The sequence below is a fragment of the Lygodium microphyllum genome, chromosome 5 (assembly GCF_053477565.2).
Source record: "Lygodium microphyllum isolate KBCC chromosome 5, Lygodium_microphyllum_v1.1.10, whole genome shotgun sequence".
Classification (NCBI taxonomy): Eukaryota; Viridiplantae; Streptophyta; class Polypodiopsida; order Schizaeales; family Lygodiaceae; genus Lygodium; species Lygodium microphyllum.
In genome coordinates, this window is record NC_141139.1 from 57979041 (window position 1) to 58002410 (window position 23370).

Sequence of the window (23370 nt, forward strand, 5' to 3'; positions counted from 1 at the left end):
CAAAGATGAGATAATATTTCATATTGAGCTTGGAGTTTGTGGTGAAGAAGGGAGGGAAGTTGTAAGTTCATGGCAGATGGAACTCATAGGGTTTATGGAAACAATACTGTGGCAGTGTGTAATCACATTCAGGATTTTCAGTTTACAAGACTGACGCTTTCCCACTGAGTTACAGAGGCAATTCGACTACAGATGTTGGCCATCTCTAACATGCCGAGTTCTCCTCACTTCTGCTGGCACAATTTCTTGTAGTATGATAGGCTCTGTAGTTTTTTACAGTCTTGATTGCCAACCCCTTTCTTGTAGTATGATAGGCCAAAGATTCTATTGGGATAATGAGTATACTCTCACTATGCATAAATTAAATAGGCTGTTAATTTCAGCCCCCACTCTCAAAAGGGCTGATTATTCAAATGGTCAACCCATCATCCTGACTGCGGATACAAGTCCCATTGGGATAGGATGGGCTATTGGCCAAGAGGATCTTGAAGGTAACAAGTATGAAATTTTTTTGGGGCAAAAGTTCTCAATGAATGTCAAAGAAGGTATGCACAAGTAAAAAGGGAATTGTGGGGAGTTGTAACAGCATTAAAGTGTGATCGTGAATACTTTATAGGTGCTTCCATAGTGGTAGAAACTGATTGTTTTCCACTCTTGGGCATGATTGCCAACTGCTCTACACTCGACATTGCTATGCTAAGATGGATTTGTCAAGGAGAGGAACTGGGAGAGAGAAAGAGGAGAGAGAAAACTACAGAGAAGAAGAAGAAGAGTAGAAGAGAGAGAAAGATAGTTACGAGGAGAGACAAAAACTAGAAATAGAGAGAGAAAGACTAGAAGATAGGGAAGGAAGACATGGAAGCTTGGGAAGCAAGGTAAAGGAGAAAGAAGACTTGTATATTTATCTGATAATGAAAAATTAAGTCTCTCTCACCTTATATACCAACCAACGTAGCTAGTATTTTTCCGTTATTAAATCCCGCTCTCTTACATTCCATCCCCACCTGAAGGTTTTTGCCCTCAAAAACAATTTGGGGCACGTGTGATAACTGGGAGGGGCCGATCAAAGAACTACTCTGTGGCATTATTACAAGGGTATACTGATGAATGAAGAGGTATTATTGTGTATGATGGGCCATGGGGTATGTATGATATATGGGTCTTATTGGGGAGTTATAAACATGAGTTTTTGACCCAAATATCTGGAGTAAATGCATGCTGCAGACAGTGGATAGCATGCTATTTACTATAGGACCCTACTGTAGTAAATCTATCATAACTTTCTGTGGGAGGCTCCGAACGGGGTGTGCTATGCATCAAAACAGAGCTCTCAAGAAGTACTTTCAGCCCATGTATGATGTGCATGGCTGTCCATAGTGCAGAATAAAATCTGCTTCAAAACAGAGTGCTGTCTGTTGTCTGTCTGGGGGGAAATAGGGCCATAGCTAGCTAGATTTCAGCCAAATCTGATCCTAAAAGGTATGGGAACTCTTCCAAAACTGAAGCTGGCCTCCAAGAAGCTTTCTCAAGTGGTAAACCTTACCACTTAATAAAGTATTCCATGATCGAGCGAGAGCGAAGCCTTTTTTCCCTTTGTCCTATGACTTTTTTGGGTATGTATTGAATGATGCCTTCTTCATCTATCGGTGGGAGTTCCTCAACATAGTCCACTGCTGAGCCAATGAAGGACTTCAACTAACTCACATGGAAGACATTATGGATCTTCGTAGATGGGGGTAATGCCAATCGATATGCCAAGTCTCCCACTCTCTTGATAATCCGGTATGGTCCATAGAACCTATGTTCCAACTTATTGCTGGACCCATCTTTAAGGGAGGCATATCTAGACTTAGGCACTTTCAAGAGCACCAAATCGCCTTCTTGGAGCTCCACATCCCGTCTTTTGTCATCAGCATAAAGCTTCATTTGATCTTGGGCTCTCTTCAAGTTAGCTTTACATTGCTAAAGTAAGGCCTGCATTCTATCCGATTCTTCTTTGCTTTGTGGATTTATTTTATCATTGAAGATAACCACAGGAAGGGGCACCTTGTAGCCATACAAGGCCTTAAAAGGTGAAACTCCTATGCTAGCATGTGTAGAGTTATTATAGGCAAACTCTGCCAAATGCAACCATGAGTCCCAAGCATGCTGCACATCATGACAGAAATGCCTCAAGTAAGTTTCTAGCCATTTGTTAACCGTTTCTATCTGACCATCTATCTATGGATATGGTAAGTAGTGGAAGGGGCTAACTGAGTGTCCATAGAGCTAGAAACTGCCCACCAAAAGTTACTCATAAACTTAGCATCTCGGTCATGCACAATGACCTGTGGTAAGCCATGTAATTTGAGAACATATTCCATGAATTTGTTGGCTACTTGGGAAGCATTATACTGAGTCTTTGTGGGAATGAAATGGGCTTCCTTTGTGAGTATGTCCACAACTACATAGATGTTGTCTCAACCTTTCTTGGTCACCAGTAGGCCGGTAATGAAGTCCATAGTGATGTGTCTCCACTTGCCTTCAAGCATAGGAAATGGTTGAAGTAAACCAGTTGGTTTTAAGGTGCTGTCCTTGTTTTGCTGACAAGGCACGCAACCCAAGACAAAGTCTTTCACATATTTTCAAAGGCCCTTCCAGTAAAAGCTTTCAGTAATTTTGTCATAGGTCTTAAAGACTCCCAAATGACCAGCTATAGGGGCTGAATGCATCTCCTGCATGATTTTCTGCTTGAATGGGGAGGTATGAGGGATGGCAATTTGGCCATTATACCATAAAATCTCATTTTTCAGCTGATATGAAGATTTTTCCACACATTGTTCTTGCTGTAATTTCTGAAATACATTGCTGAAATCAGCGTCTAACATGTAAGCCTTCTGAAGCTCATGTATCCAATCACTGTGTAAATCCATGATAGCATAGACTTTACATGCCAACATCCTAGACAGGGAATCAGCCACTACATTATTCTTCCCGCGAGTATAGGTGATATCAAAGTCATAGTTCTGTAAGGTGGCTACCCATCTCCTCTACTTCGGAGTCAGATTTGACTCAGACAAGAAGTACTTGAGTACTCTATGGTTGCTTTTCACTCTAAACCGACTGCCATACACAGATAATGATGCCATTTCTTGATGGCATGAAGGATGGCCATCATTTCCTGATCGTAGACATTCATAACCCTCTCATTTTCAGCCAGCTTTCGGCTCTCAAAAGCTATGACTCCATGTTCTTGCAACAAGATTGCACCAATTTCTCTCCCATTGGCATCACACTGAATGGTGAATTCTCTAGAAAAATCAGGGCATACCAAGATAGGGGCTGAAGTAAGCAAATCTTTTAGCTAATTAAAGCTTCTATTTGCCAATGCATCCCAGAAAAATGCTTCTTTCTTCAGCCTATCAGTGAGAAGGGCTACAATAGTGGCATAGTGCCAAATGAATCTACAGTAAAATGAGAAGAGACCCAAGAATCCTCTCAAGGAGGTAGTATTTGCAGGTGTGGGCCAATCTCTGACACACTGCACTTTCTTTGGGTTAGCTCTAATGCCTATCTCACTAACAATGTGTCCCAAGTACTCAACCTCAGTCTACATGAACGAACACTTTGTCTCCTTAGCAAAGAGTATATGCTATCTAAGTATATCAAATATCTATCTCATGTGCATAAGGTGAGCTTCCTTTGAGTGACTATAAGTGAAGATGTCATCGAAAAATACCAATAAAATTTTGAATAAGTAAGGCTGGAGTATTTTGTTCATGAGGCTCTGAAATGTGGTTGGCGCATTAGTCAAGCCAAAGGGCATGACTAAGAAGTGATAGAGCCCACGATCGGTCCTGAATGCAATCTTTATCTCATCCCCTTCACGCATGCATATTTGATGGTATCCGGATCTCAAATCAATCTTTGTGAAATACTTAGCTCCCTTCAACTCATCTAATAGGTCATCCACCCTAGGAATAGGGTATCTATTCTTGATAGTAATCTTATTCAGATCTCTATAATCAATGCACATCTTGAAAGTGCCATCTTTCTTTTTGACCAGCAAGATAGTGATGCAAAAGGGGATGAGCTAGGCTCAATGAATCCATATCTACTAAATATTTGACCCGCTTGGCCACTTCTTCTCTTTCACATTTGGACAACTTGTAAGGGGGCTTATTGAACGGCTTGGAATGGGGCTCCAAATCAATGGGATGATCAACTGCTCTCTTGGGAGGTAATGCTGTAGGTAACTGAAACAAGTCACCATACTCCGCAAGTAGAGCCTTAAGGGCTGAATTATCATGCATTTTTTGGGACTGATCTACATTTTTCTTATTTAATTGCAGTACAAGAATTTGGGAGCATTTCGTGAACTCTTTCTTGAGTTGTTTGGCTTTAATAAGCTGAAATTCACTGCTATTTTTAATTCCCTGCAGGTGAACAAGCTGTTGAGCCTTGAAAAACTGTATGTACAGCAATGAAAAATCCATGGAAATGGTGCCCAAAGTTTTTAGCCAATTGCAACCCAACACAATGTCTATCGGCCCGATCCAACCTCGTGCTAAATGATATGACCCAAACTTTGCATTGCTTGAGTTAAAAAGGTGGAAACTAGGTCCTATCATAACATATAATTCAATTTGCACAAAATAGTGAAAGGGAGCGACGGATCGAAGGTTGGACTCGAGAGCTATGGCGGGAGAGCGAGCAAGAAAGGGAGACACTAGAAATGGGAACTCCAATAGTCACAATGTGTGACCGGGACTTCCTTTATTCAAACTGTCACTAAAAGAATAAAGAATAAAGTGACGGTGACGGGCGCCCGCCACCTGCAGTGTGCAGTAGTGGTGAGTGTTAGTGTAGTAATACACGGGCGGCTAGGCAGAGGCACCTTTACCCCCAACAACCTCCCACTTAAAGGCAAATCTGCTCTAGTGAGGAGTGAAAATAAAAAAGAAAAAAGACAGTACAACATGTACATATGTACAACAGGATGAGGAAAGACGTCATCTCATTCCACGCCCATCAACCTCTTGAGGAAGGCAAAGCACTCTGTAGAGAGGCTTTTCGTGAGCAAATCTACAGGATTCCGGTCAGTCGAGATCTTGACAAGATCAATAGACTTGTCCTCAACGAGCCCACATATGAAGTGATACCACACCTCAATGTGTTTTGTCTTCGCATGGAAGATCGGATTCTTAGCTAACTGAATAGCACTCATAGAATCGAAATGCTGTGTAGGGATAGCATCAATACTAAGGTCACCAACTAAACGACCCAACCAAATGGCCTCCTTGCAAGCACGTGGCAAAATTCCTCACATCCAAAGACACGGAGATACGCATAAGAGGGAGGTTTTCTAGTCCATACCTCCTCTGCAACCTGGAAATCCAAACCACTAGAGGGTGATCTATTTATGATATGCACAGTTGTACTAAGTGCCTCAGTCCAAAAGCTCTGTGGTAGGCCTGCATGGCTAAGCATTCTGTGTACACACTCCTGGATGGTTCTATTCATCCCCTTAGCCAAACCATTCTTGGGGGGGTGTAGGGGGCGGTCAACTGACGCTTAATACCCCTCTCATCACATAACTGCTCAAAAGCACGTGAGACACACCCACCCCCATTATCTGTCCTTAGGCATTTTAGCTTATACCCAGACTGGTTCTCAACCAATGTAAGCCATCTCTGAAATATAGCCAAGACATCGGATTTCAGCTTAATGGAATAAGCCCAAAATTTTCGTGAAAAATCATCTATGAACGTAATAAAATACTTTGCACTACCCATAAACTGACAAGGCATGGGCCCATAGACATCGAAATATACCAATGCTAAGGGCTCACTCATGCGTGGTCTACCAGACTTCTTATGCGTAGACCTAGTCTACCTACCATAAAGACAATGCTCACATGAATCAAAACATGCATAATCAAGGGGCGGTAAGTATTGGAAACCAGAAAGCATTTTCATTCCCTTCAAAGATATATGTCCCAAACAGGCATGCCAAAGAGATACATGTGGGATAGAACCCACAGACAAAATATGATCAAGGAAAGAAGCTGATACAATCAAGGGGTAGAGACTGCCACCCTTGGCACCTCTCGCAATCACAAGTCTGCGATGAGTGATCTTCCAAGCAGAGTCTCCAAAAGATACATGATAACCTGCGTCATCAAGCTGTCCAACTGATACGAGACTACGTGTCAAAAAGCAGGTACATGGCGTACATCATGCATAACAAAATTACTGCCAGAAGGAAAGTGCAGCCTAACATCACCAATGCCCACAATATCAAGAGAGCTCTCATCACCCAAGCGCACAGTACCCGAAATAGTACGGTATGAATGAAACTACTCTCAGCAAGGTGTCACATGAAAGGATGCACCTGAGTCCAAGAGCCAACACTGTGCATACATAGAGTGTATCTTTGTCATCTGCGAAGCACTAGAAGAAGCTTCAAGGATATAATCATCATCATCGACATCCTTAAGTTGCATAACATTGATCTCTTCAATTTTAACACTGGACTTTGTAGGCACTATGTTGCGATCAGAAGACTTATCATGCACTTTGTCTTTCCCCTTATCTTTGCGCCTTTCATTGCGCAATTCATGGCATTGTGGCCTAATATGGCCCTTTTTCCCACAATGGTGACAAGTAACATCTGCATTCCTGCCACGGGATTTGCTACGTGACTTTCCACGAGACTTGGACCAAGATTTTTGAGAATCCTGTCCACGGCCACTACCACTCCCATGCTTTCCATATCCATCATTCCTGCCTCTAACTGTCATAGCATGAGATACATGAGAGGCATCCAAATTCTTACGGTTAACCTCTTCCTACAGAAGAGCACTCTCAACATCAGATAATTTCAAGGTAGCAGTAGAGGCATATAATACAGTGCGGAATACATCCCATGACTCATTAAGAGTACCAAGCAAGAAAAGAGGAGTGACATCCTCTGCAAAAGTGATGTCTTGTGAAGTCAAGTTCTTGAGTATAGCATGGAACTGGCTCAAGTGAGCAGACATAGTCACATTCTCCTTCATGCAGATCCATAAGCTGCTTCAGCCAATACATTTGACTCGCTGGACTTTTCTTGTCATAGAGATTCTTGATTTTATCCCACAACTGCCATGCACTCTGTTCTTCCTCAAATACATTGTAGTGAACCTGTTCTGTGAGAGACAATATAATGGTGGACTTGCATAACTCATTAAGCTCAAGCCATTCCTCATCTAGCATAGTTGCAGGCGGATACCCGCTTAACCTCAAAGGTTTGATCTGCGATTTCTGCACCAACACCTACCAAATCTGGCTCTTCCAAAAAGAGTAATTCGTACCATCAAGCTTAGTGATGTTGAAAATAGCATGATTGGTTGACGAACTCGCCATAATGCAAGTTGGAAGATTGTAGATAGTTCAAAACTGCTTGCTGTTTACTGCAGAAAATGACTAAAAAATCACCAAAATCGAGGGAAAATGGCGAGGAAAGTGGAACCAAAGCTGTTTTTCACCAAGTACTAGTGAAAGTACATCATTTCAGAGTGTCTCAGCATGAAAAATCCATGCCAATCCATACATATATGCTTGTTGTAATAAATTTCAGATTTCAGTAATAAAAGAGAGCTAATAGTGTCAAAATCGGATCCCAAGGCAATTAGATATTGCCAAGACCAAAGCCAACATCATGCGGGCATAGCATAAGCATATGGCAGTTGATAAGCATGAATCCAACACCCAAGTATGTCATACAAACATCTGCCAGTGAGTAGGCACATCCCCCAGTCAATGTGGCAAAGTGTTCCTACCACTACCAAAACTTGACACAAGTAGGTGTCAGTTCACAAAGATACGGATCTAAAACTGAGAATTAGCTTATAAGCATATAGTGAACCAAGACATATGATGTATCATCCCAAAAGGTAAGAAGTCCCAAAGTCTCAAGTGTCTGTAAAACTGCTCAATGGCATGTAACGGCTCAGTGCATAAACGTACCGCCTACTCAATGTCTGATAAGCATTCAAGAATGCTCCCACTGGCACAAAAGTCATATGTATGAGCTCAAAAGCTTAAGCCAAGGCAAGATACAATGCCAATGACATAAGCCCAAGACAATACATCAATAGTACATCTCAAACATGTAGGCAGTAGAGCATCCGTAAGCATGTAAGACATCAAATACATCCCATTCCAAACTCTAACAAGCCAAGTAACATCCAAGACTACTCCAGATAATCCAAAATGCATCCAAGGTGGAGCTTCAGTGAGCACTCAAGCTCAACGTATGCATAGGGTAATCAACCGTGACATGAGCATCAAGCCGTAGGCAACGGGTATGCATAAACCCAAGAAGCATCACTGTCAAAGGATATACCAATGTCAATAAGTGTGGCTGAAATAAGATCAAGCTTCCAAAAGCATCCGGATTCAATGACCAGCTCAAAGTCTTCTCTCGATGATCAATACATCATAGCATAACCCAAGACATACATCTGGAACCAATAGGCATATGTCAAAGCATGAAAGATAGCTTCAGCCCAAGAGTATTCAGCATGCATTTACTATTATAAACTATGTATTTTCAGCCCTAAAATCAGGCCAAAATCATAGCATTACATGTAACTTTAATCCCCCAATCAATCGGGATGCAATAGGCATCAAATCGGTTATGTAGTCATGCCCAAACAAGCATAGGCATACTAATACATGCTGTCTCAGACCTAAAATCTGTTGCAGAAGATTTTTTCATTAGAATTTTCCAAATCCAACATCACCATCGCATCTGGAGCGTGCCAAAACCCCAACTTAGACTCTTATCTTGAGTAAATCGGGTTCTGAATACCCGAGATATGACAAAAAGAGTGATTTTTGGGCCAGATTTTAAAACATGCGCAAAAAAAACGTCAGCTGGCTGGGGGGTCTGTTGTCCCACGTGTCAATAGTGGGGCCAAAAGGGGGCACAAATGAGGGCCAAAGAAGGCCTACACCAAGCCTCAGCAAGCCTTGATAGGCTGGAAGCAAGATCCAAGTGAAGAAAGCTCCAAGAGGTGTGAGCTATGGTTGCCCACAACTTGTTTATAGCCTGTGAGACCTGAGAACTGAAAAAAAACTCTGAAGAAAATGATCAAATACCCCTGATGTAATGCCCTGAAGGTGCCCAACAATGCCAGGAAGGTGCTCGGGAAGCCAAGGAGTGACAGGAGCTTGAAGGAGTTGGATATGGCTACCGGGAAGGAGACCCAATGCAAGTAGGGAGTCGATGGGATGCTGAGAATGCCACAAATCAAGCTCAAGAGTCGGAAAGCAAAGCTATGATACCAGTTGAAAGGGAGCGACGGATCAAAGGTTGGACTCGAGAGCTATGGTGGGAGAGCAAGAGCAAGAAAGAGAGAGGCTAGAAATGGGAACTCCAACAGTCACAATGTGTGACTGGGCCTTCCTTTATTCAAACTGTCACTAAAAGAATAAAGAATAAAGTGACAGTGACGGGCGCCTGCCACCTGCAGTGTGCAGTGGCAGTGACTGTTAGTGTAGTAATACACGGGTGGTTAGGCAGAGGCGCCTTTACCCCCAACAAATAGAGTCTAATAGATTTTAAATCTATACCTTGATCTTACCTCAACATAACTTATATGACCCAAACTTTGCATTGCTTGAGTTAACGGAAGCTAGATCCTACCATAGATAACATATAATTCAATTTGGGCAAAATAGAGTCTAAAAGATTTTGAGAATCCATAAGTGATAGATTTTTAGAATCCATACTTGGATCCAACCTATTGATATGACCCAAATTTTGCATTGCTTGAGTTAATGGAAGCTAGGTCCTACCATGGATAATGAAAAATAGTGAATGTGAATACTCATAAGCCCATTTCAAAAGTTATGTTACAAAAAAAATAAAACAAAAAACTTACCTCATAGTTGTGAGTGGATTTCTCAAGGTTTTATCTTTGAGATGATGGGGCAACATTAAGGAAAATAGCCTCTTAATAGTAGCAACTCGTGCATCATCCAAGAGTGTCATGTAGTTATGGATGTCATTGTCAATCTCCTCATGTGGGATCAAGCCTTGCCTACAAAGTAGTCTTCATAGCACTATCAATGACACATGTCTAGCAATGAATGCTATCCTAGTGATCTAGAAAATGTCCCACTAAAGAAATTGAAACCAACTTATCATTATATCAAGAATAACTTTATGTAATGATATGGGATGAAGTAGTGTTTATGCCTCTTTTACTAAGATGATAGTTATCATGAGCAACATAAATTTAATATTTTTTTAGACCAAAATGCAAGCCATCATAAAGACAATAGACAACTATATACATGCATAACCTCAATGTCATGTGTAGATCTACTAGCAATATATCCTCCATACAGTCCATCACCTAATGTGCTATACCGTATGGTACCACGTGAGTGTAAAGGAGGGGGGTTATTCAAGGGAAGGAAGGTATATTTTATAAGGTAAGGTCCCTAAATAGGGGGTAGATAAGGGGTATTTTCATATATTTCTTGCACACAGGTGATGTCTCCTTATTACTACTAGTGAATCCCCCGTGAACTTCTTTCACACCTATCATATTTATTATAGTTTCTCCTTTGAATTTCTACTTTTTCCCATTACTGTTGCTTCTTCCTTCATTTTGATAGCATAGTAATCTCTTAGAGTTGAAAGAGTGAGAGAGAAGCAAAAAAAACAGAAAGATGAGAGTAATGGCTATGAAGGTTTGAACTCAAGAGAACAAGACTAGTTTGTGGAGACTCCATTAGTCACAATATATAACCTGCCTTTCCTTTGCTATTCCATAATTAAGAATAAAGAATAAATTTGATAGTGATGGTGCTACTTGCCACTTACAATGTAAAGGTGTGAGGACACTGAGTATAAAATAAAAATAGGTAGCAAGGCACAAGAAACCTTTAATCTCCATTAACCTCCTAGTTAAGGTGAATGTACCGGGAGTAAGAAGAAGAAAATACAAAATGTACATATGGATACAATTGGATAAAGAAAGATAATATCTGAATCTTGTGCCCATCATCCTCTTAAATAAAGCATAATGTCTCATTGGGAGACTTTTTGTTAGCAAATCAATAGGATTTTCATTTATAGAGATATTGACAAGCTCTATCTGATTGCACTCAATTATCTCTCTGATGAAGTGATAACTGACCTCAACGTGCTTAGTCTTTTCATGAAAGACCTAATTATGTGCCAATTGAATGGCACTTATAGAGTCCAAAGACAAGCTAGAGTCATAGAAGTGATACTAAGCTCTACAACGAGACAATTGAACTATAGGGCCCCCTTGTAAGACTTAGTAACTACAATGCATTCATCCTTGATAGTAGAAAAGCCACTGAATTTCTACACCATAGACATCTAACAAATTTACATAATTCTAAAACTAAGAAGAAGAAAAGAAAAATACATTTTTACATAAGCTTGACTCTTGTTTACTTCATTAAGTCTTTCCTCTTCCTTCCTTGCTCCTTCTTATTTGTATATAAAAGCATTGAAACCTAAAATTGAAAAGAAAGATAACAGAGCATTGACGTACAAACAAAACAATTTACATATTTTCCAAATAAAAAACAAACAAAGAAAAGTATATTTCCACTCAGGCTTAAATCTTTCTTTCTTTCAAGTTTTTTGTTGCTTGCTTTCTTTAGGAGCTAAAGAAGCAAACAAGAACAAGAAGAAAAAGAACATAAAGATGAAGATAACTATAAAGGGAAAAACTAGAAGAGAATAAGCAAAAGAAAAAGAACAAAAGTAACTTATCTTTTGCTATGTGGAGAAGAAGACTATGTGAGGAACAAAGTGCACTCCTTACATATTAGCTCATAAGTATGACATCTCTAATATGGGAACTCTTGAGCCTCATCTTGTACCTCATCTATTAGTTGGTCTTTCTCATTGAGCTCTCTTGGCACCTTGTTTATTTCAAAATGAAATTTAAAGCTAAAATTAACCTTGAGGGTTTCACTACATATAAGCCCTCTATATCACATGTGTTCAAAGCCTATTTAGAAACACCATTATTGTAAATTTTCTTAAAATAAAGCATATACTTTTCATTCAATCTATAAATAACCCCTTTATATGGCACCCTTTTGTGTGTAAAAAATTTATGAAATTTGTATTTAATAGATCCCTCTTTTGAACTTATGTGATAGCTTTACATATTTTGAGTTATCCCCCCTTTAAGAAATGAATTTATATGTTTTTGTATTTCAAGTGTGTTTAACTAGATATTTAATAGCATGTTAGGGTGTGAGGTTTGTGTACGTATATTCTGTGTGGATTTATATTTGGATTGGAATATTCTTACTATTCAAGCTTTTACACGTGAGTGTAGATGTAGTATTAGATATGCCTATAAATGCACATCTAGTAGTTGTATCTATGCTTCGATTCTCTCACAGTTAAAATCACAAATACTTGAAATTTTCAAAATGTTGCTCAATGAAAATTTCAATAATAAAATATACATCTTAGTAGATGAAGTGTGCACATGTGAAGAGAATCACTTGTTGAGATTCAGACTGTTTAAGTAAAATATGGTAGAATCTGTTGGTTGTTTTAACAAACTATAGAGAACTCAATGGCCCTCAAGAGACAATCATTGCAAAACAAAACCTCACTCGCACAAGAGCTTGTTTCCATGTTTGATGAGCATTGTATCTCCATGCATGTTTCTACCTAAATGAAGAACAAATTCTCTCTCTCTCTCTCTCTCTCTCTCTCTCTCTCTCTCTCTCTCTGATTCATGAAAAACTCCTTTCTTATGACTATAGTAGAGTCTTTTGGAATCAATAGTGTCTCTTTATTTGATATCTCTCGAAACTTTTTGCTAGCTATTCTTATAATGATTTAATGTGTTGATTTAGGATAAAGTTGCATGGCTTGCAAGGAAATTGATGCTTAGAGTATCAACATGCCAATCCATCTATGTACATGAGGGGGGGTAACAAAGTAATTGAGAAAAGTAATCGCGAACATGACAAGCATTATTCCATCTCTTGGTGGGCATGATAAAAAAACTACCACATGTTGTAGATTTTGTTGCTATCTCTCTCTCTCTCTTCGAGTTTGCTAGACAACTTATGTGGCGATTTGAGGCAAAGTATCATTGCTTACAAGGCAAAGGTTGATGATTCAAAAGGGAAATTAATTTTTGCGACATTTGTATTTTCTTGTCTTGAAGTCATGAACCTTTGCAATTCATCACCTTTTATAAGTCACAAATAAAACCGTGAGAGTGTCTCCACGCATAAGTCTATCTATTTGCATGAGGAACCATAACAAACTACTCGATGACTTGGCGAGCACTACTCGAGGTCCTCCTAGGTCCTAGCCACCAAGAACTACTATAGATGGGTGCTTTTGGAGGTTGCTTTCTCTCTCTCTCTCTCTCTCTCTCTCTCTCTCTCTCTCTCTCTCTCTCTCTCTCCAAGTTATTGGAGTACTCCCTCCTTGTGCACAATACGTAATTGGGGTAATGTTAGGACGTTGGCAACATTTGTTAGATGAAGGTGAAGTTAGCATTGATGTGCCACATGTTGACATTTGGGAAGGCCTTTGTAAGGAAAAGATACACATTTTCCAGCATATTAAATGACCCTAGTAGTCGATAAGATACACTTGAGCAACTTGTAATACTTCTTACTGAATACTCGATCCAACGGATTGAAAACGTGTATATTAACTGACCCTAGTAGTCGATAAGATACACTTGGGCAACTTGTAATACTGCTTACTGAATACTCGATCCTACGGATTTGAAATGACTCAAATAGTGGATACGATACACTAGCAAGTACGGATTTGAAATGACTCAAATAGTGGATACGATACACTAGCAAGTACGGATTTGAAATGACTCAAATAGTGGATACGATACACTAGCAAGTTGGTATATTACTAACTGAATACTCGAGCCAACGGATGATGTGAAAGAGGAGAGATACTTACGTTTAACATTTGGTCTGAGTCACCTTCTGAGAAGGTTGAAATTTGGGAAAAAGCGCCGTGTTCATTGAACAAAGTGCTGGCATATTATGAATATTTGATTATCAAGTGTCAAATCGACCGACCAATGTCAGGGCTGATCATTAGTCAAGACAGAGTTGCCGTCGGATGTGGATCCAATTAGGAAACGGGACGGTTTAGAACTCTAATATCTTACACATTTCTTACACATACTGTTCAATGTTGTGGGCCTCGTTTCGCGACAATCATAGGCAAGCTTTTTGACAAAGGCCACACACACGTAAAAGTCTCATAATCGGCCAGGCCGCCATGCATTAGTATAAGAGGCGAGTTGTCGTTCTAAACTTCTATGTTAAACGACTTCCGAAGTGGACTCGGGTGCTACCTGGACTTTCCTCATGGGTGTGACTGTCGATCAACTGCATTCCCCACTGGTTTACGTGGAAGCTGCGACCGAGCTCGCAGCTTTGGTCTGTTATTCACAGTAAGACCAAATTACGAAATCAACGAGTGCCGAGTCACTAACTGCTTGATTCTTTCATGCACGAGAGAAACTATAAAGGTAGCACCGAGCTCGTTCAGCTCCAGCAACACTCCCACAAGCAGTCTGAGAGACCGAGTGTGTAGTAAGAGAGATAGTGCTGCTTCTGGCTGTTTATAGGATTTCTAGCATGCGCTCTTTCAGTGCTGTGAGGTTCCTTTGTTGCGATCATAACCCGGCAGTGCAGCTGCGGCTAATGTGTTCAGCTGCGGTACTATGCCTCCTCCTTGTTCTCGGTACCTCCGGTCCGCACATGATCAAACCGGCCTCAGGCCAGCTGACGTCGGATTTCTATGCCACGTCATGCCCGGACTTAGAGAGCGTGGTTCAGTCGGCCGTGCAGACGGCGGTGAGCGCGGAGACGCGCATGGCAGCGTCCCTGCTGAGGCTGCACTTCCATGACTGCTTCGTGCAGGGCTGCGACGCTTCGGTGCTGCTGGATGGGGCCTCGGGAGAGCAGTTTGCGCTCCCCAACAACAACTCCTTGCGAGGCTTCGACGTAGTGGACAACATCAAAGCGGCGGTGGAGAGCTCGTGCGCGGCCACGGTGTCGTGCGCCGATATCCTGGCACTTGCAGCGCGAGACTCTGTTGTCCTGGTAACGAACGATCACTATTCACGACCGATTCTTGAAGCTCGTTTTTAAATCTAAGTGACCTAGGAACGTTCCGTTGTAACCTCATAGGTAGCCCCGTCTCGATGATCCAGCTTTCTATTAGAGCGTTGTTAAGTACATTTCCAACACCAGAGCATAGGTCGAGGAAACCATTTTTCAGAGCTGATACGCTTCTCCTAGATTTTACGGGTCCTTTGGTCGTCTTAAGATTAGAATGATCCTAGATTTTAAAGTTTGAAAAAGACTTTCTTATCAAGAGTTCAACGTCTTCTTTCAATCACTTCATGTGCTCGACATTACACCTAGATCTCATTGTGGACATTGCATTAGAGAGTGTTGGAATCACACCAAGTAAGGACATGTGCAGTTTCTTTATGATTAGATTTGGGGGGTGCGGGGCCGGGGGGTTGGCCGGAGGAAGCATGAACATACATATTTCATAGAGACTACCCCCATGTCAGACATGATAGGCTTATGAGGTTAGCAACCAAAGGTGACATAATGGAATACAAGGGTTTCCAGGGTTATCTCCATCCCATGCTTGCACTAATCGAGGCTATGAAAACCACATATTCTTACACGTGTAGCAAGGGCAAGAATCATATTTCATGAAAGGGGTTGTGAGATTTGCATCAAGGTTTACCATGAGTGCACCATTCATCAACCTTCATTTGATATCAGCATTTTCAACAAAGATCAATTAATCATAGGACTATTGATCATATGTGTTTATATGACCCATTGCAAAAGTGGGGAGAGTGTGTCCCTCTTGCATATTGCCTTGTCAAGAGAAATCACAATTCATATTTGCATAATTGAGAGCGAAAATGGGTGAGATTAGTGTCCCCCTTGCATACTATCTTGATGTTGTACTTGCGACAATGCAGCAATATAAGGTTCATGCCGTATATGAATGTAGGAATGTTATATAACACGTACCTATGGTCTGACAACAGGGACAAAAGCTGAATATGCTAGGGAAAATATATACTAGACATTGTAGTTTTCACTTGTTTAACTTAAGCATGGAGATTTGACCACTTAAAACTTGAGACCAAGTCTCTCAATCTGTAGCATCAAGTATGCTGAATGTAAAGTAGACTCTTATGTTGAATAAAATGAACCCTTTTATATGCTCAAGAGGGCATTTTTGTAGCGGTTGTAGAAAATGAAAATTTACTAAGCCTTTACATGTTCGAATTATTAAAATACATTACAAATTCGCAATTCAATAACACTTTTTGAGATAGCCTTTTCACTTCATATAAAATCTTTGTAAAAAATTTAGTTGCTTGAAAGCCTTGTCCTAGGATGATAAAACACTAGATGCTCATGAATAGAGAACATTTTTAGGACGAAAGGATGAGGCAAAAAGAACATGCCAGAGTGTTCACTTTCTTTCTAAATTCCCACGGACTCTAATAAAGGTCGGGTGTGGCACGGAGCTTAACCGAGCACATGAGTTGTATGAAAAAGTCTTGTGGGTTGTAGCTTAGTCGGTTCTAAAAACTCTTAAGAGCAAAGGATCTTTGACGACAGCACGTTAATGATGCTGTGTTGGACATGCCAAAAGCAGGCGGGCGGACCATCGTGGACGGTTCTGCTGGGGCGAAGGGACAGCACCACCGCGGCAACCCAAAGCGCGGTGCAGGCGGCCCTGCCGGCGCCATTCGATTCTCTGTCCACCATCATCAGCAAGTTCGGGGATGTGGGCCTGAGCGAGCAGGACGTGGCGGCGCTGTCGGGGGGCCACACCTTCGGGCGCGCCCGCTGCACCTCCTTCGTGGGCCGCCTCTACAACTTCAGCGGCACAGGCCAGCCCGATCCCACCCTGGACTCCACCTACCTCCAATCATTGCAAGCCACGTGTCCGCAGGGCGGGGACCCTGACGTTGTGGCCCCGCTGGACCCAGTGACCCAGAACGCCTTCGACAACCAGTACTACCTGAACCTGCAGGGGAACCAGGGGTTGCTGCAGTCGGACCAGGAGCTGCTGTCCACCTCCGGCCAGGCCACCATCCAGAGCTACGTCAACAGCTTCGCCTCCGACCAGTCCGCCTTCTTCACCAGCTTTATGGCCTCCATGGTCAACATGGGCAACATCAACCCCCTCACCGGCTCGGATGGGCAGATTCGCCTCAACTGCGGCCAGCCCAATTAATCCTAATGAAATATTAACGCTCGATCTCAAAATAAACAAATACATTTATTAACATTATGTATTATAAGAAACGACGGATCTGTGACTCTTCAACGACGGATCTGTTGATGAAGAGTCACATATGTATTTGTAAAACACCATCAATATTATAATTATTGGCTCAACCATTCTCTGGTACGCTGAACAACGACTGTGCATATATTTGTCTCTTTCAATTTTCTACATGGTATCACGCCAGTGGTGAGGGGTCAACATACACCAATTATGATGATGTGCATGATGACACCATAATGAATTATATGCGTGATATAGTACAAGATGAACCTCGCGAGGATGTTCAAGGAAACGCAGAAGAAAACAATAATGTGATCGTCGATGATATTGATGAAGTTATTGAGCAATATAGCAACACATTTGATAGTGGGATAGACTTATTTGTTTCGTTACCTCTTGGTAGCATAGACCTAGAAGTAGATAGTTTAGCAAGGGCTGATCTCATTAAAGATGAGATGGATCATTCAACTGTAACATACTTAATTTGCTTATTAATTTAATGTGTATTCCTAATTCTATGCTTTTTATCATGCGCGCACGTGCATACTCAAGAATCAATAGTCAATTTTAAAGCAAGCATTGAATTTTTCATAATAAAAAGGAAGTATCTTTTATCATCTTCAAGTACATAGAGAAATTACGAGATACATATTGCAATGCTTGCTACTAATTGTAAGGTTTCTGTTGCTTGCCGCTAATTACTTATATCAGGCTTGTCAACTAGAGGAACTGCCATTCATTAGAGAGCAATGAAAAAATAATTATTAACTCTATTTTTTTAATTCAATGATTCAATGTGTATTCTTAATTCTATGGTTTTTATCATGCGCACATGTGCATGCTCAAGAATCAATTTCAGGTGGTTAAATAATTATTAACTTTGATTTTCAATTATATGAATTGCTAATTTTAGATGGTTAAATAAGTGTGCATCTGCCGGCGCGTCTATATTAGCGTCTATTTGCGCGGATATATAGACGCAAAATTCACGTCTATTTACACGTACGTTTACACGCATTTATAGACGCTCTGATAGACATGCCCGACTTTGCGCGTCTAACGTGTGCGTCTATGCCTCGTTTCTGTTGTAGTGCGCGAACCTATTTTCCAATACACTGAACATTTTTGGAATGCCCTATTACAACTACGCATGTTCGAAGATGTACCTGAAGCGACTCACAAACGCAAGTTTATGTCCGGTCTACTTGGATATTACTATGCTGAAGTCAATATGTTCAAGCCAACAACCCTTGAAGATACAATTTCCTTGGCTCATGACACTGAAGACAAGATTCGAGGAAGCGACAAGCGTCCACAACAATTTCAAACTAATGGTAACTATGGTTCCAAGCAATTTAATTCAAATTTGAGAAGATTCAATTAAAGTCGTTTTCTTCCATCTTCATTCCGTAAGTCTTGGACACGACCACCTGCTTTGCCATCAAATACCAATCCAAACCCTAAGCCATCCTCATAGCCAAATCCCAATATTCCTAGACTTTTTGCCATTACCAACAATCTATCTAAAGCCAAATCTATAGTTTGTTACAAATGCCTTCAACCTCGATATCTAGCAACCAATTGTCAATCGAAAAAGCCACCTGTCCATATCAATTATCTTGGAGCAATGGAAGATGAAGAACGTGAGGAAATGTCTGACTTTACAGAAGATGATGACGACATTGGTACTACTTCGGATACTTTGCCAGGTATGCCAACTCCACATTCTTTGTTGACAATGAAATGTTAAGTGCATGGCAAAGAAAAGATTATTTTACATGATGATGGTAGCACACATGATTTTATTTCTGTAAAATTAGTGAAAGAATTGAATTTACAAACTGTTTCTACATATTATCGCATTAAAGCAGCATTCCTAGGCACAAGATATAATGGAACACAAGAACTGCATAATTTAGAAATTAAAATTGGTGAATATACTGAATGAATGAATTTTCTAGTTATACCTTTACAGTCTAGTGATATTATCTTAGATATGCCTTGGCGTCATCAATATAATCCTGACATAGATTATTCTACGCATTCAATTAAAATTTATTTTCAAGGAAAAAAATCACATTGCATGGTATGGACACATCTAATAATTTTCCACTGCTTACTCGTACTCAGGCTAAATGTGCATTACGTAAAAGTAGCAAATCTTATTTAATTTGGGTGAATGAAATTCAAGCAAAAGAAAACCAAATGCATCCTACACTACAAGATATAGACCTTATAGCGACGTTTAAAGCGACGAAAATACAAACAACAAAATTTGCCCCCGTCATCGCAAAAAGCGTCGTTATTGACGACGCCATAGAATCGTCGCTATATGCGTCGCATTTGCGACGTAAATAGCGACGCATATAGCGACGGTTACAGAGAATTTGCGACGCTGATAGCGACGACAATAGCGACGCGTGCAGTAAATTTGCGACGCAAATAGCGACAGTAACAGAGAAAAAAAAAATTTGTGGCAGGGCAGCAAGCTGCCCTGCCACATATAGCACTGTGTGCTGTATGAGAGCCATACAAAATAGTTTCTGCACTACTGCATACAAAGCGTTTGCAAACAAAAAGAATGTATACTGAAATCATAAAACTGATAGATGAAATAAATACATGATATCGCATAAAATGCGATTGGTACAATCATAAAACAATATCACTAATACATAGAAAATGTCTACATAGATCGGGTGACTAAAAACTAAAGGTATGTGAGCTCTAAGGATCCAAGGGCGAAATCGTCGTCCCCCGAAAGCTCTTCCCGCTGTAAAGGAGCATCAAACAGATTCTGCAGAAAAAGAAACAACATATCAATCCACCATACAATAATGCATTCAAATATCTCATGGTAACTACGGACAAGAGAGATGAGTGACTTACTGGGCCGCTGCGTCTATACAATCGGTCGATCAATGATCTGAGACCGTGCCTCTCTGCATATCGAGTCTCAAGCCCTTGAGAATCGCGATTTGTAATGGAGTGCTGCAAAGAAAATAAAATGCTAACTGTTAGAAACATGATTGTCAGTACAAAGAATATCTCAAAAAAACAAATAAGCAAAACAAAAGAGAAACTTACAAAGTCCTCCAAATATGTTCTGTGGCCGCCACTCCCAAGATGATGTACCGATCCGGCCTCGATTCGTGCCCTCGCCGCCTCCCGCTGCTGACTCCAACGTCCTGGCGAATTTGTAGCCTCCTCCCTCAGTCGGCGCCAGTCGTCTGCATCTAACCACTCGGGCTTTGGAGCCCCACTCTTGATTGCCTTGCGTGCGTCGGATCGTCTATGTGACATGTATGCACGCATGCAATCCATCATCCAGCCCGTAGAGAATCTATCCACTGCGGCTGGCACCGGGAACTCCTCGTGCAAGGATGCTACTATGTACTCCTTGCTCCCCTCCGGTATGTTCCTCCAATGATCCAGGACATTGTGCCGAAAAACTTGTTGGCACAACTCCCTCGTGCGAGCCATCACCCTTCTCCTCTCATCATTCATGATGATGGCTCCTGACCTGCCATCCACTAGGTATCCATAATCCCTAGGAGTGTGCCTTGTATGGGCCCTCTCCCATCTCCGTCTAAGCTCCTGGGCATATCCAGGAGACCCCTGAACATCCGGTGTACCGACGGGGGTACCCTCTCCCGGAGTGCCACTCAAAGGGGTGCCACCAGAGGGGGTGCCACCAAAAGGAGTGCCACCAAAAGGAGTGCCACCAAAAGGCGTGACATCTGCCGACGGCTGCGCAAAAGTCGGAGTAACTGGAGTGGACGTCCCCACAGGTGTGACAAATCCTGGAGGTGACCGAGCTCCAGCTGAACGACGAGACGGAGACACCGCGTCGGTGTCTCCACAGCAGCACCCCCTTGATCCTCCTGCAGTCGCAGTCCCTCCCTCTGGCCCAAGTCGCGAGCGTCGAGATCGTCTGCTCGAAGCTGAAGCATCTGATCGCGCTGAAGCTGATCTAGCAGAGCGCCCTGACGAAGAACGAGACAGCTCCTGATCTGCAATCTCTCTGAATCTCGCGAGCTGATCTGGAGACATACGTGCCATCATCTCCTGAAACTCCTCATCGCTCATCCCTCGACTCATCCTGAAAATATCGATACCTGCATAGATAAAAAATAATGTTAGAATAATCAATTTAAACTATACAAAACACATTAATATAAATCATTTTTGAAAAATCCCTCTTAAAATGCATATCTTATCTACCTTTATGGAAGATCTAAACAACGAATTGAGTAATACAATTCTCCAAGAATGAAGTATTCTATGGTCCCATGTTAATCTCCTGACACAACTCTGCATACACTGGAAGGTCGATAGACATGTCACCACAAAAGAACGAGTCTGCCTCGTTCTCAAAAAATTCTACGACTTCTGTATTTCCATCATTGTTAGCCGATGCGGGCTCCAAGCTTGCGGTGGCCTCCACCCCTTGTAATTTCGATCCCTCTATTTGCATATTTTTTTCATCTATGCTTGGAACATCGCTTTGATCGTATACTCTCGCATCTCGAGGAGTTGAAGGTATAACATACCACCATCGAGGTTGTCGGGGATTTGGATAGAAGATTACCTGTTCACAAACACTTACAAACCGTCTTCAAACCATTGTGACATAAACCATGTCGTATTACAATTAGCAAGCAAATGACTAGTTGTACCTGTTCACAATGGGCCGGCAACACAAAGGTGTCGCGCAAATCCATCCATTTTTTTTCGGAATCTATTTCGAGAAATCCAGATGGACCTCGTCGAACTGTTGCGCCAGCTCCTCCAAGTACCACTTTGACACATTCTAAACTCCTCATTACCTTTGGACTACATCCCCTCGAGAACTCCCACTCCTCCATTGAGACCTCTGTCCCTTCGCTGGATGCTACGGTCAAGGCTCCATGCAACCATCGTGTTGACATAAACCGCGGCATCTCCTCCATGCCTTCGGGATATCGAATCGGTCGGTGACGCGTACTGCGTCGGAATTTAGCTCGCGCTTCCTCTCGATCTTGCCTTGCAATCTGGTACTTGGCGAGCCACGTCTCCATGGAGGCATGGTGCAACATACAAAAGCGATTCACCTTCTCTTCCATTGAGGCATCCATTCTTTTTTCTACCCTATTTCCAACCACCACATCTCCAGTCAGCCTGTCATCGTCCTTCAGCGTCCATAGCATTTCATTGTCTGGTTCCACCGTTGGTAGCCATTGTGAGATATGCACTAACGCCTCTGACACCAACCAACCTTCCGCCATGCTACCTTCCGGACGAGCTCGTTGTCGCACAAAGCCTTTCAGGGTTTTCATGAAGCGCTCCAGGAAGAACATCCATCGCGTATGGACAGGTCCAGCAATCTCCACTTCATCCACAAGATGCACAAGAAGGTGAACTTGTATTGTGAGTATGCTAGTGGGCAGGTATTTCTCAAACAGACAGACCGTCTCAACTGCTCCCCGCCTTGCGGATTCAATAGAGGACGTCTTAATCTCTTTCTGTGAGATCCATTGCATCAAAGTCGACAGCTTGTAAATGGCCCCGCGAATTTTTGGAGTTAGGCATCCCGCGATCGCGATTGGTAGGACAAACTGCCACAAATGAGAAAGCATTAAGAATAATGGTCACTTTTCAAATTTCAAAATGTCCACGCTAATTAAAATCCATTCTGTTCACAAACCTGACATATCTTATGCCAATCATGGGATTTTAGCCCAGAAATTTGGTCATCTTTAGAAAATGCGGACCTGAGAGAACGCATCATACCCGTCGGAGTGCGGATAGACTTGATTACTTGCTTTACAATGCGCTCTTCTTTGGTAGACAAAACCCAGGGAGCGCGAGGAAGCTGCACTCCCGTTTCAGCACTCAACTGCGGCCAAAGCGCCTCCATCTTACCTACCTCCTTTAAATCCATTCGTGACCCTATATTGTCTCTCTTTCCTGTGATGTGGTCCCATAGCAAGCTGCCCACATTTTTAAAAATATGCATGG

The 23370-nt window shown here is 41.7% G+C and overlaps 1 protein-coding gene across 2 annotated transcripts; it reads left to right on the forward strand.

Annotated features, from left to right (window-relative positions):
* Positions 1 to 14376: 14376 nt before the first annotated feature.
* Positions 14377 to 17480, forward strand: LOC148035863 (peroxidase A2-like). Of its 2 annotated transcripts, none has more exons than XM_087677872.1 (2): positions 14377 to 15137; positions 16729 to 17480. In XM_087677872.1, the coding sequence occupies exons 1-2, from the start codon at positions 14670 to 14672 to the stop codon at positions 17314 to 17316; spliced, it is 1056 nt and encodes a 351-aa protein (XP_087533998.1). In that variant the 5' UTR covers positions 14377 to 14669; the 3' UTR covers positions 17317 to 17480. The 2 variants fall into 2 exon arrangements, with proteins under 2 accessions (XP_087533998.1, XP_087533999.1); XM_087677873.1 differs by having other exon boundaries at positions 14379 to 15137; positions 16732 to 17480.
* The last annotated feature ends 5890 nt before the right edge of the window (positions 17481 to 23370 follow it).

Excerpts from the sequence above, each read along its gene's own strand:
- LOC148035863 (XM_087677872.1), top strand. The coding sequence starts at position 14,670 with ATGCGCTCTTTCAGTGCTGTGAGGTTCCTTTGTTGCGATCATAACCCG. Across the intron at positions 15,138-16,728 it reads CGCGAGACTCTGTTGTCCTG|CAGGCGGGCGGACCATCGTG; the intron begins GTAACGAACGAT and ends ACATGCCAAAAG.